At 45.9% G+C, this 14977-nt stretch overlaps 1 protein-coding gene and 1 pseudogene across 1 annotated transcript; both read left to right on the top strand.

Annotated features, from left to right (window-relative positions):
• Positions 1–1988, top strand: part of LOC109909509 (homeobox protein cut-like 1) — a 122523-nt pseudogene extending 120535 nt beyond the window's left edge.
• Positions 1043–3111, top strand: LOC116354732 (foot protein 1 variant 2-like). The gene is made up of 2 exons (XM_031795368.1): positions 1043–1662; positions 1723–3111. Exons 1-2 carry the CDS (start codon positions 1067–1069, stop codon positions 2141–2143), a joined length of 1017 nt encoding a protein of 338 aa, XP_031651228.1. The 5' UTR covers positions 1043–1066; the 3' UTR covers positions 2144–3111.
• Positions 3112–14977: the final 11866 nt, after the last annotated feature.

Genomic DNA, 14977 nt, shown 5'->3' with positions numbered 1-14977 from the left:
GTTAAGGAGTGTCTGTTTATAAAAAAAAATATATATATATATATATATGGCTATAGTCTGACGGAGAGAAACAATATTTTATTTCTGGACATTTTGCTCTGCTTTGGTTGAATTCTCTGCTCCTACATTAATTTCTTGCTTTCTGTATATAGCGTATTGATTGAAATAGGCGATAGCCAATAGGAATAGGCTAATTACTGCTGTGAACAGGGTTTTGTACCGCACTGCGCCAGTCAAGTTCAAATAAGCTAAACCATAGTCTGTCACATCGTGATGTCTTCACCATCGATGATACCATCGTAATATCGCCCAACCTAGTATTTAACCCCCTGCTCTCCGTCCCTCCCCAGGTCTCGTATCCTCAGATAGCTCTTCGTAGACCTAGTATTTAACCCCCTGCTCTCCGTCCCTCCCCAGGTCTCGTATCCGCAGGGAGCTCTTCATAGAGGAGATTCAGGCTGCAGGGTCAGCGGCAGCAGCTAAAGCAGGGGAGGGGGACAGCTGTGACGGGACTGAGTCAGACAGCACCATGGAGGGGCACCACGGGAGGCACAGAGGAGCCCCTGAGAACCAGGACATGGAGGTCAGGGTTGAAGCCGGGGTGTCAGATGGATCCCCTGCCCAGAGAAACTGCACTACCTCAGGCTCAGTCGGGCCGGTCTCCAGCAGCAACAGCAACCTCTTCAGTCTACCTGAGGCAGGTCTCTCTCTCTCAGCCCTCTCCAGTCACACCTCTACCCCGGCTAGGAACCCCAGAGACAATACCCTGCGCAGGAAGAAAGCTGCCAACCTCGACAATATCATCCACAGACTGGAGAAGGCTGCCGGCAAGGAAGACCCATCTGAGTGGGAGTTCTGAACCTCCCCCCACACCCCTTTCTCATGACCTCACAACCTCTGCCCTCTGACTGTTCCCCTGGTCTTCTCCTATTGGACAGAAGAGGGCACAGCCAAAGCCAAGCTCATTGGCCATTTTTATACACAGTCTCTTTCCTGAGAGAAAGGAGAGAAGTGGTTGCCAAACCAAGATATAGAAGAAGATATAATGAACACTTAGAAGACAAAAATGAGGGAATCTCAGGCTCTCTTCTTTCTTACGGAGAATCACTTAGTCTCCCTGCTGGCCACAGGGCTTACTGTACCCCCAAACACCACCAATTACTGGCAGGTACCCCAAACACCACCAATTACTGGCAGGTACTGTACCCCCAAACACCACCAATTACTGGCAGGTACCCCTAAACACCACCAATTACTGGCAGGTACCCCCAAACACCACCAATTACTGGCAGGTACCCCCAAACACCACCAATTACTGGCAGGTACTGTACCCCCAAACAAAACATCCCCAATTACTGGCAGGTACTGTACCCCCAAACACCACCAATTACTGGCAGGTACTGTACCCCCAAACACCACCAATTACTGGCAGGTACTGTACCCCCAAACACCACCAATTACTGGCAGGTACTGTACCCCCAAACACCCCCAATTACTGGCAGGTACTGTACCCCCAAACACCACCAATTACTGGCAGGTACTGTACCCCCAAACACCACCAATTACTGGCAGGTACCCCCAAACACCACCAATTACTGGCAGGTACCCCCAAACACCACCAATTACTGGCAGGTACCCCCAAACACCACCAATTACTGGCAGGTACCCCCAAACACCACCAATTACTGGCAGGTACCCCCAAACACCACCAATTACTGGCAGGTACTGTACCCCCAAACACCACCAATTACTGGCAGGTACTGTACCCCCAAACACCACCAATTACTGGCAGGTACCCCCAAACACCACCAATTACTGGCAGGTACCCCCAAACACCACCAATTACTGGCAGGTACCCCCAAACACCACCAATTACTGGCAGGTACCCCCAAACACCACCAATTACTGGCAGGTACCCCCAAACACCACCAATTACTGGCAGGTACCCCTAAACACCACCAATTACTGGCAGGTACCCCCAAACACAGCCAATTACTGGCCGAATGCACCACAGACAGACAGATCTGACCTGGGGTTTCTCCCAGAGATGGACCAGGGGCTTTTTAAAGGATGGACACTCACAGGAGGAGAATGTTTAACGTGTTTAGAAGATAAACATCAGTGTCCTGTCCTCACACAGTGACCTCACACAGTGTCCTCACACAGTGTCCTCACACAGTGACCTCACACAGTGACCTCACACAGTGACCTCACACAGTGTCCTCACACGGTGACCTCACACAGTGTCCTCACACAGTGACCTCACACAGTGACCTCACACAGTGTCCTCACACAGTGTCCTCACACAGTGACCTCACACAGTGTCCTCACACAGTGACCTCACACAGTGACCTCACACAGTGTCCTCACACGGTGACCTCACACAGTGACCTCACACAGTGTCCTCACACAGTGACCTCACACAGTGACCTCACACAGTGTCCTCACACGGTGACCTCACACAGTGACCTCACACAGTGACCTCACACAGTGACCTCACACGGTGACCTCACACAGTGACCTCACATAGGGTGTCCAGACTCCTCTCTTCCCACACTGTCCTGTGACTGTTACAAACCTTTTGCCTTTTTCTCTCTACTGGTGTGTGTTCTTGTAAAAGCAGCTTTTTAACCTTGTTACAACGTGTGTGTGTGTGTGTGTGTGTGTGTGTGTGTGTGTGTGTGTGTGTGTGTGTGTGTGTGTGTGTGTGTGTGTGTGTGTGTGTGTGTGTGTGTGTGTGTGTGTGTGTGCGTGCGCGTGTGTGTGTGGAGCAAGATGATTCAGCTGAAGAGAACAATCAAACCTAAAAAATATTTTAAAAATCAAGAAAGGCCACGTTTCTTAGTTACTGAGGGAAGAATGACCTTTGACCCCTGTGTGGTCCTGCTAGCAGCCATGTGATGGTGCCTGGCCGGCGGGATCTCTGGTGTACCACTCAACTTTTTCCTTCCCCTAGTGTCCTACAACAAGGTTCTATTTCAATGTTTTATATATAGATATAGCGATGTGGTTGCCGTTAAGAGATTGCAAGTTAGAGAAGAGTTACTGTTTCTACATGTTTAACTCACGGTTAAAGGATTATAGTTTATAATGAAATGACATAGTAGTTAACGTAGTGATATGTTGTCATTTGTTCTGAGTAAGTAAGTGTACACATCACAGTTTAACCAACCATCTCTCACCTATTGTGTGTCTGTCAATGTTTTCCTCACGAAACATTTATCCAGGTGAACGCGTTCAATATCATCTGTACTGGAAGTCTCAGTGTTAATCTGAATACAGAGAGACGGGGGAACAGTTTGGGACTTCAAACTGACTTGCTTTTACTAAAGCCCTGCTCCAGCCCCTACTCCATACCGGACTCTACTCCATACCAGCCCCTACTCCATACCGGACTCTACTCCATACCGGACTCTACTCCATACCAGCCCCTACTCCATACCAGCCCCTACTCCATACCAGCCCCTACTCCATACCGGACTCTACTCCATACCGGACTCTACTCCATACCGGACCCTACTCCATACCAGCCCCTACTCCATACCAGCCCCTACTCCATACCAGCCCCTACTCCATACCAGCCCCTACTCCATACCAGCCCCTACTCCATACCAGCCCCTACTCCGTACCAGCCCCTACTCCGTACCGGACTCTACTCCATACCAGCCCCTACTCCATACCAGCCCCTACTCCATACCAGCCACTACTCCGTACCAGACCCTACTCCATACCGGACTCTACTCCATACCAGCCCCTACTCCATACCAGCCCATACTCCATACCGGACCCTACTCCATACCAGACCCTACTCCATACCAGCCCCTACTCCATACCAGCCCCTACTCCATACCGGACCCTACTCCATACAAGCCCCTACTCCATACCGGACTCTACTCCATACCAGCCCCTACTCCATACTAGACTCTACTCCATACCGGACCCTACTCCATACCAGCCCCTACTCCGTACCGGACTCTACTCCGTACCAGACACTACTCCATACTAGTCACAACCCTGTACCAGCCCCTACTCCCTACTAGTCACTACCCCGTACCAGCCTCTACTCCCTGCTAGTCACTACTCCGTACAGGACCCTACTCCGTACCAGCCCCTACTCCGTACCGGACCCTACTCCGTACCAGACCCTACTCCATACCAGACCCTACTCCATACCAGACCCTACTCCCTACTAGTCACTACCCCGTACCAGACCCTACTCCATACCAGACTCTATTCCATACCGAACCCTACTCCGTACCAGACTCTACTCCATACCTCTCTCCTTCCTTCCCTCCCTCTCTCCCTTCCTTCCCTCCCTCTCTCCCTTCCTTCCTTCCCTCTCTCTCTCCCTCTCTCCCACCCCCTCCTTCTCTCTCTCTCTTCTCCCTCCCTTATCCCTCCCCCTCTCTCTCTCCCTCTCCCTCTCTCCCACCCCCTCCTTCTCTCTCTCTTCTCCCTCCCTTATCCCTCCTAAACAACCTCTCTCTGTCCCGGTCAGCCCACTGTCTCCCCATGCCTGTGTGTGTCAGTGTGTTTTATTGTTCTGATTGGGGGTCGTTTCTCGTACTTAAGAGCACAACTGCCACCCAGCTGTTGTTTTATGGGTAATAATAATAATGATAACGCTCATTATGAAGCTCTGTGATCTTATTATTTAGACTCTTTGTATGGTTATATCGTACTTATAGTTTGTTTTTTATTCAACTTATTTATAGGTGCTGAGTTTTTCACTTGTCTTATTATTTGATGTTTTTATTGCGTAAGGGGTTTACCCGAGGGCAAGACCTATTTTTTTTACATTTTCATTTTTACTGATAGACTGCCGGCAGTATTGGGTAATATTTACAAGATGTAGTTAGTTCTCATATGTTTGTATATTGATGAATTCTGAAGTTTTTTTGGGGGGGGGAAGTGTCATTTATTTGTTTGTAAAAGAAATGTAATCTACAGTACATGTTCAGAGGCATTAACCGTTTCCCTGGCAACGCTCATGCTCTTTATCGTTGAATCAAATGATACATCTAGAAGACAAGATCGGAGTATCTCTTAGCATTCCAGATCGCAGAGTATCTCCTAGATTACAGAGTATCTCCTAGATTACAGAATATCTCCTAGATTACAGAGTATCTCCTAGATTACAGAGTATCTCCTAGATTACAGAGTATCTCCTAGATCACAGAGTATATCCTAGATTACAGAGTATCTCCTAGATTACAGAGTATCTCCTAGATTACAGAGTATCTCCTAGATTACAGAGTATCTCCTAGATTACAGAGTATCTCCTAGATTACAGAGTATCTCCTAGATTACAGAGTATCTCCTAGATCACAGAGTATCTCCTAGATCACAGAGTATCTCCTAGATTACAGAGTATCTCCTAGATCACAGAGTATCTCCTAGATCACAGAGTATCTCCTAGATTACAGAGTATCTCCTAGATTACAGAGTATCTCCTAGATTACAGAGTATCTCCTAGATTACAGAGTATCTCCTAGATTACAGAGTATCTCCTAGATTACAGAGTATCTCCTAGATTACAGAATATCTCCTAGATTACAGAATATCTCCTAGATTACAGAATATCTCCTAGATCACAGAATATCTCCTAGATCACAGAATATCTCCTAGATCACAGAATATCTCCTAGATTACAGAATATCTCCTAGATTACAGAATATCTCCTAGATTACAGAATATCTCCTAGATTACAGAATATCTCCTAGATTACAGAATATCTCCTAGATCACAGAATATCTCCTAGATCACATACAGTTTAAATCAGAAGTTTACATACAATTAGGTTGTGGAGTCATTAAAACTTGTTTTTCAACCACTCCACAAATTTCTTGTTCACAAACTATAGTTTTGGCAAGTCAGTTAGGACATCTACTTTGTGCATGACACAAGTCATTGTTCCAACAATTGTTTACAGACAGATTATTTCACTTATAATTCACTGTATCACAATTCCAGTGGGTCAGAAGTTTACATACACTAAGTTGACTGTGCCTTTAAACAGCTTGGAAAATTCCAGAACATGTCATGGCTTTAGAAGCTTCTGATAGGCTAATTGACATCATTTGAGTCAATTGGAGGTGTACCTGTGGATGTATTTCAAGGCCTACCTTCAAACTCAGTGCCTCTTTGCTTGACATCATGGGAAAATCAAAGAAATCAGCCAAGACCTCAGAATATAAATTGTAGACCTCCACAAGTCTGGTTCATCCTTGGGAGCAATGTCCAAACGCCTGAAGGTACCACGTTCATCTGTACAAACAATAGTACGCAAGTATAAACACCCTGGGACCACACAGCCGTCATACTCAGGAAGGAGACGTGTTCTGTCTCCTAGAGATGAATGTACTTTGGTGCAAAAAGTGCAAATCAATCCCAGAACAACAGCAAAGGACCTTGTGAAGATGCTGGAGGAAACAGGTACAAAAGTATCTATATCCACAGTAAAACGAGTCCCATATCAACATATCCTGAAAGGCCGCTCAGCAAGGAAGAAGCCACTGCTCCAAAACCGCCATTAAAAAGCCAGACTACGGCTTGCAACTGCACATGGAGACAAAGAAACATACTTTTTGGAGAAATGTCCTCTGGTCTGATGAAACAAAAGTAGAACTGTTTGACCATAATGACCATCGTTATGTTTGGAGGAAAAAGTGAAGAACCCCATCCCAACCGTGAAGCACAGGGGTGGCAGCATCATGTTGTGGGGGTGCTTTGCTGCAGGAGGGACTGGTGCACTTCACAAAATAGATGGCATCATGAGGAGGGAAATGATGTGGATATATTGAAGCAACATCTCAAGACATCAGTCAGGAAGTTAAAGCTTGGTCGCAAATGGGTCTTCCAAATGGACAATAACCCCAAGCATACTTCTAAAGTTGTGGCAAAATGGCTTAAGGACAACAAAGTCAAGGTATTGGAGTGGCCATCACAAAGCCCTGACCTCAATCCTATAGAACATTTGTGGGCAGAACTGAAAAAGTGTGTGTGAGCAAGGAGGCCTACAAACCTGACTCAATTACTCCAGCTCTGTCAGGAGGAATGGGCCAAAATTCACCCAACTTATTGTGGGAAGCGTGTGGAAGGCTACACAAAACATTTGACGCAAGTTAAACAATTTATAGGCAATGCTACCAAATACTAATTGAGTGTATGTAAACTTCTGACCCACTGGGGAATATGATGAAAGAAATCAAATCTGAAATATATCATTATCTCTACTATTATTCTGACATTTCATATTCCTAAAATGAAGTGGTGATCCTAACTGACCTAAGACAAGGATTAAATGTCAGGATTTGTGGAAAAACTGAGTTTAAATGTTGTTGGCTCAGGTGTATGTAAACTTCCGACTTCAACTGTAATATCTACTAGCACTATCTCCCAGATCACAGAATATCTAAATCTCTCCATGTCTCCTCTCATGCTGTCTTCAGGGTATACGTTACCCTTCACAGGCTCCACATGCACTGTTACTGTCTGAAAAACACAGTGCAATAAACTCTGAGGTCATGCAGGCAGCCTTGATGTACAGTAGGTTTGTTTTTAGAAGAATCACAGTACCCTGCTGCTGCTGCTGTTTCCTTTTCCTGTTAGTCGCTATGGTTTTGTCAAAATGGTGTCTGGTAATATCATATAAACTCAATGAAAACTAGTATTGTCTGATCCCAGCCCAGGGAATCATCTCTGCCGAATTGAGATTTAAAGAGTATCTATTTAAGGAAATATGGAAGTCTTCTTTTATAGAGTCGTGTCTGTCGGTGTCTGTTGTGTTGTCTGCCCGATACGTTACAGACTCTGTGGCCTCGTCAAGCTCCAAAGCATTATCCATCCATCATAACACTGTTATTGATTGATCAGATACTGTAATACTGTTGTTATGCAGTGGTAGAAACAGCCCGTATCCGTATCAACCATAACAGACCTATCCATGCATACACCAAGCACTTACTGTGACTGGGGGGGGGGGGGGTGGCTGCTAAGCAAACCCCTCCTCTTCAGCTCAGCACTCCAGGGAACTCTGGGAAATGTATGCCTTTTCACACGTGGTTCCAAACCAAGCACAGGCTCTTTACTCATGACCTGCAGCCCAGCACAACACTGCTTCTTTATACTGTGTATGAGTGACCACACCTGGTGTCAGTGCCCACACCTGGTGACAGTGACCACACCTGGTGTCAGTGACCACACCTGGTGTCAGTGACCACACCTGGTGACAGTGACCACACCTGGTGACAGTGACCACACCTGGTGACAGTCGCGACACCTGGTGACAGTGACCACACCTGGTGACCACACCTCACCTAGTGACAGTGACCACACCTGGTGACAGTCGCGACACCTGGTGACAGTGACCACACCTGGTGTCAGTGACCACACCTGGTGACAGTCGTGACACCTGGTGACAGTGACCACACCTGGTGACAGTCGTGACACCTGGTGACAGTGACCACACCTGGTGACCACACCTCACCTGGTGACAGTGACCACACCTGGTGCACTTAGACAGCAGCACCCAGGGGACTCGGTTCTAAACCAAAACCCTTCAACATGCTGGGCTGTGTGGTCTCCTCAGCCAATCTCATTAAAGATTTCAGGACTTCTCTCTCCATTGGTTCTAAACCAAAAGCATTACCAGAGTTCTAAGTCCATCCCCCCCAATGAGAAATTTGATATATAACAAATCTGTAATACTGTACAATGGTATTCCCTGCATGTCTGCATCTTATTACTATGGCCTGTAGGTCTACTCTCCTAACTATCAATGGCCTGTAGGTCTACTCTACTGACTATCAATGGCCTGTAGGTCTACTCTACTGACTATCAATGGCCTGTAGGTCTACTCTCCTGACTATCAATGGCCTGTAGGTCTACTCTACTGACTATCAATGGCCTGTGGGTCTACTCTCCTGACTATCAATGGCCTGTAGGTCTACTCTACTGACTATCAATGGCCTGTAGGTCTACTCTACTGTCTATCAATGGCCTGTAGGTCTACTCTACTGTCTATCAATGGCCTGTAGGTCTACTCTCCTGACTATCTATGGCCTGTAGGTCTACTCTCCTGACTATCAATGGCCTGTAGGTCTACTCTACTGACTATCAATGGCCTGTAGGTCTACTCTACTGACTATCAATGGCCTGTAGGTCTACTCTACTGACTCAATGGCCTGTAGGTCTACTCTACTGACTATCAATGGCCTGTAGGTCTACTCTACTGTCTATCAATGGCCTGTAGATCTACTCTACTGACTATCAATGGCCTGTAGGTCTACTCTACTGACTATCAATGGCCTGTAGGTCTACTCTACTGACTATCAATGGCCTGTAGGTCTACTCTACTGACTATCAATGGCCTGTAGGTCTACTCTACTGACTATCAATGGCCTGTAGGTCTACTCTACTGACTCAATGGCCTGTAGGTCTACTCTACTGACTATCAATGGCCTGTAGGTCTACTCTACTGTCTATCAATGGCCTGTAGATCTACTCTACTGACTATCAATGGCCTGTAGGTCTACTCTCCTGACTATCTATGGCCTGTAGGTCTACTCTCCTGACTATCAATGGCCTGTAGGTCTACTCTACTGACTATCAATGGCCTGTAGGTCTACTCTCCTGACTATCAATGACCTGTAGGTCTACTCTACTGTCTATCAATGGCCTGTAGGTCTACTCTACTGTCTATCAATGGCCTGTAGGTCTACTCTCTTTAAAGAATTTCAGGTCTTTTCTCTCCATTGGTTCTAAACCAAAACCCTTCAGCATGCTGGGCCGTGTGGTCTCTTTAGCCATTATTCTGATTTGAAAGTCTCACATTCAATAGTCTTTTCTATCGCCACGGAAACCAAATGGGTGCTGAAACGGGTAGTGATGTGAGACTCTAGGATGCCGTCTGTGTCAGGTCAGAGGTCAGTATGATGTAGTCAGGGGTTTGACTGTTTGACTGGCCACACTTCCCCGTGCCAGACTGCCATTACAGAGACTTACCCAGCTGCTTTCCAATTGGTTCCCTGACCTCTCCCTGACCTCTCCTCATCCCCTACACTGACATCTCCTCATCCCCTACACTGACCTCTCCTCATCCCCTACACTGACATCTCCTCATCCCCTACACTGACCTCTCCTCATCCCCTACACTGACATCTCCTCATCCCCTACACTGACCTCTCCTCATCCCCTACACTGACCTCTCCTCATCCCCTACACTGACCTCTCCTCATCCCCTACACTGACCTCTCCTCATCCCCTACACTGACCTCTCCTCATCCCCTACACTGACATCTCCTCATCCCCTACACTGACCTCTCCTCATCCCCTACACTGACCTCTCCTCATCCCCTACACTGACATCTCCTCATCCCCTACACTGACCTCTCCTCATCCCCTACATTGACCTCTCCTCATCCCCTACACTGACCTCTCCTCATCCCCTTACCAATGGACTGGTCTCGCTCTAATCATTTTTCATAGACAATAGAAGAAGAACAAGAATTGAATAATCGTCTTCATATTTTGGTGCCTTCGATTTATTTACGTTCTCATCACCTTTTTTTTGCTGTCAAAATGTTTTCGTTTTTTTTAAATGTCAGGTTTGGTAGAATTCAGTAGATTATGTAGAGGTGTTGATGTGCATGTTTTGGATGGGGTTATTCACACATGGCCGTTTCCTCTAGGATAGGGGTGTCTAACTCATTCCGTGGAGGACCTAGTGTCTGCAGGTTTTAGTGTTTTCCTTTCGAGTTAAGACCTAGACGACCAGGTGAGGGGAGTTCCTTACTAATTAGTGACCTTTAATTCATCGATTAAGGACAAGGGAGGAGTGGGGGGGGGGGAACCCACAGACGCTCCGCCCTTCCGTGGAATGAGTTTTACACTTGTGTTGTAGGAGATTTTAGCGTGGAAAACAAAGTCCCGTTTTCAGATAAATACGGTAAGAGGTTCTACCTGTAGATTAGCTAAAGTAAAGAAGGAAACCAACACGACCGTGCCCTAGTCTGAAGGAAAGGTTGTCTTGTCTTTAAATGTTCAATATTCTCATCTGGCTTTACAACCAAACAGTTTGATGTTTTTGCTTAATTTGATGTGGGGGGGAGCTTGGGTGGGGGGGGGGGCGGAGGGGGTGATCGACAACTTTTCACCCAGATATTTTTCTATAACTCTAAATCAGATGATTCTATACACTGTACAGATGCTGTATATCATATCAAGTCAAAGCATTATTATCGTTCGCTCTATTGAAGTAGTTAGTTAGTGGTATGTGGTTGTAGATGAGGTCTGGACCACAACACTGGGCTTCCATATCAGGACTAAGAGGAAGGAGAAGACGAAGAAGGAAAATAATGGTGTTTTCTAAAACTTTTCAAAGAGAGATGTTATTGAAGTGGATTTTTTTTAAATTGTAAGATGAAAAATACTTTTAGATATCACTGGTATTCACAGCACACACACACACACACACACACACACACACACACACACACACACACACACACACACACACACACACACACACACACACACACACACACACACACACACACACACACACACACACACACACACACACACACACACACACACACACACACACACACACACACACACACACACACACACACACACACACACAGCACAATACATGTTACACTGGAGAGTCTGTATTGTGTTTATCGGGCCCCTATCTGTGTCTCTCGTGGAACTCTCCTTTTTCAGGCTGTTAGTTGATGCACACACCCCTCATATACATATATATATATATATATAAGTACTTGAACATAATAATTTTCTTTCTGCCTTGTTTGTCTCTACTGGTTCTGCTCTATCCGTAGCTGGATGAGGAGACTGTGTAGAATTTACCCAGTTAGTAAAAGGCACTGGACCAGAGTTGGGGTCAATTTCTGTCAATTCAGTAAGTAAACCCAAATTCATAAATGTTCCTAATTGGAAAAACATTAAAGAGAATTGAAATATTTGTTTGACTCCAACCCTGCACTTCCTTTTTACTACGTTTGTCTTCCTGTCCGGTCATTGGCTGGCTACTTGTGGTTTGGACAATGGATTTTCATAATGAGATTACCAAGTCAACTTCAACTGTTTCTTTCGGGTTTTCATTTCTGACCAGGTCACACTAATGGGTCTCTTATGGGGGGGAAAAGCAGTTGTAGACAGAGATTAAAGTATTTTTAAAGTTAAAATCACAACAAAAGAATTATGGTTTTGTTTCACTGCACAAAATCCATATATTTATTTAAAAAATGAAAACGTTATTTTACCAGGTTTAGTTGACTGTGAACACGTTCTCATTTACAGCAACGACCTGGGGAATAGTTACAGAGGAGAGGAGGGGGATGAATGAACCAATTGTAAACTGGGGATGATTAGGTGACCGTGATGGTTTCATTCATAAGCTAAGACACTTTTTTATTTAATCTTCTTATAAATATGATATCAGCCATTAAGATGAAATGAACTTTTGTTGAAAAACTCCTTACACCCTTTACCCAGAGTGCTTTGTAAACCAAAATGTGAGGAGGTTCATCCTTACCTCTTCACAAAGCTTCAATATGCTTTAGGTGGCTTGAACCAATCATTTGTGTGTCATTTATTCATTTCAATCGACAACAATTTGTTGTCTTGAAGTCTTCTCACCTTTTATCCCAGTCACTTGTTAGTGTTGTTGTTGTTTTAGGGGATGGTTAGGAGATCGATTGTTTACCCTAGCTAGCACTTGGTTGGTCCAGACATGTTCTGAACCTGCTTTTCATTGGCCTTGCCTCGGTTTTGCTTGTTTTCCCCTTTGAAGATTTCTGTTCTCCATTTTGTTTTCTTCTGTCTTGTCACGTTGTCTGTAAGACGGTCCCTTACACAACATGGAGAAGCAATATCACTGTAATGAACAATGTAGTGTTGTTATTAAAATGATCTATATGATTGTTCTCCTGCACCCCTAGGTGTGATAATTGAAGTAAATCTCTTTTATACAAACACACATCTGTGGTGTTGTGTCTATTCTTTGTTTCTTTTTGAGAATTCCTTGTTATCATCTCCTTCCCTATTGAAGGATGCCATGATACCCTGCAATAACGTTGTTGACCCCATTTCCCTCATCTTTTAACTGGGGTGGCAGCTAACCTAGTGGTTAAGAGCCTTGGGCCAGTAACACAAAAGGTTGCTGGTTCGAATCCCAGAGCCGACTAAGTAAAAAAAATATGCAGCTGTGCCCTCGAGCAAGGCACTTAATGCTAATTGAAAGTCGCTCCAGGTAATCTACTAAATGACAACAAATAATAACTGACCTGCCAGTAAAGCAGCAACAATCTGAGGGAGGGAGGGAGGGAGGGAGGGAGGGAGGGAGGGAGGGAGGGAGGGAGGGGGGGGGGGGGGGGGGATGTGGAGAGAGAGAGACACACACAGAAAGAGAGAGACACACACAGAGAGAGAGAGAGAGACACACACAGAAAGAGAGAGACACACACACAGAGAGAGAGTGAGACACACACACAGAGAGAGTGAGACACACAGAAAGAGAGAGAGAGACACACAGAGAGACACAGACAGAGAGAGAGAGACACACAGACAGAGAGAGAGAGACACCGACAGAGAGAGAGAGACACAGACAGAGAGAGACACAGGTATGATGGTAGCTGTCCTTTCAACACCATGAGCCTGTAACCTTTGATGTGACACTGTTGTTGTCGCTATCGGTGATAGTGGTGTTGGCTACCACACGTTGTGTGAACAGTGCGTTATTGTATGCTATGTGTCATGTTGTCCATGCAGGTTTTTGTCTCTGTGTGTTTGTCAGCCCGAAGCGAGGCCAGGTTTGTTTTGATTCATTCTTAATGTCATCACAATGTATCTCTCCTAATTCACTACAACTACGAAGGTCCGACAACAGAATATATGGTTGTAGAACAACTTATTGGAAGATTTCTGGTCCCTCTGAAGGCGTAGGTTCGCCACTGCTAGGTAGAATGTCTCGTGGATTGATGGAGACCCATGGCTGTTTCGTAAACCAGTAAGTGACTTGCCTGGGGAGCGAACAATCGACATGCTACGTAGGACTGGAAGTCGTCGTGTGTTGTATCCGTGTGCACTGCCGGTGGTCTGTGATGTCGTGTGTTTGACCGGCTGTCCTCTGTGTCCTTTCCTCTGTAGGACGCTACGCAGACCTGCAGCTGGAGTTCTCGTCTGCAGTCCGGACCAGCGCCGAGCAGAGAGCGCTCATCCTCAAACTGGAACACGACCTGAGCAGCATCCAGACCATGTCCTCCATGTTACGCCCTGATGCTGATGTTAGTCCTTCACCTCTCTGACCCTTCACCTCCCTGACCCTTCACCTCTCTGACCCTTCACCTCTCTGACCCTTCACCTCTCTGACCCTTCACCTCTCTGACCCTTCACCTCCCTGACCCTTCACCTCTCTGACCCTGCAACACCACTACCAGCCTGGAGGCAGTCTCCCCATCACTGGGATGCACATAGGACACACACACACATGATAAGACAGGCACCCTACACATACATGATAAGATAGGCACCCTACACATACATGATAAGACAGGCACCCTACACATACATGATAAGACAGGCACTCTACACACACATGATAAGACAGGCACTCTACACACACATGATAAGACAGGCACTCTACACGCACATGATAAGACAGGCACTCTACACGCACATGATAAGACAGGCACTCTACACACATGATAAGACAGGCACTCTACACACACATGATAAGACAGGCACTCTACACACACATGATAAGACAGGCACTCTACACACACACATGATAAGACAGGCACTCTACACACACACATGATAAGACAGGCACTCTACACACACACATGATAAGACAGGCACTCTACACACACACATGATAAGACAGGCACTCTACACACACACACATGATAAGACAGGCACTCTACACACACACATGATAAGACAGGCACTC

Source organism: Oncorhynchus kisutch, linkage group LG18 (assembly GCF_002021735.2).
Source record: "Oncorhynchus kisutch isolate 150728-3 linkage group LG18, Okis_V2, whole genome shotgun sequence".
NCBI lineage: Eukaryota > Metazoa > Chordata > Actinopteri > Salmoniformes > Salmonidae > Oncorhynchus > Oncorhynchus kisutch.
The sequence above is the reverse complement of the archived record's forward strand: the minus strand, read 5'-3'. Positions and strand labels throughout refer to the sequence as shown.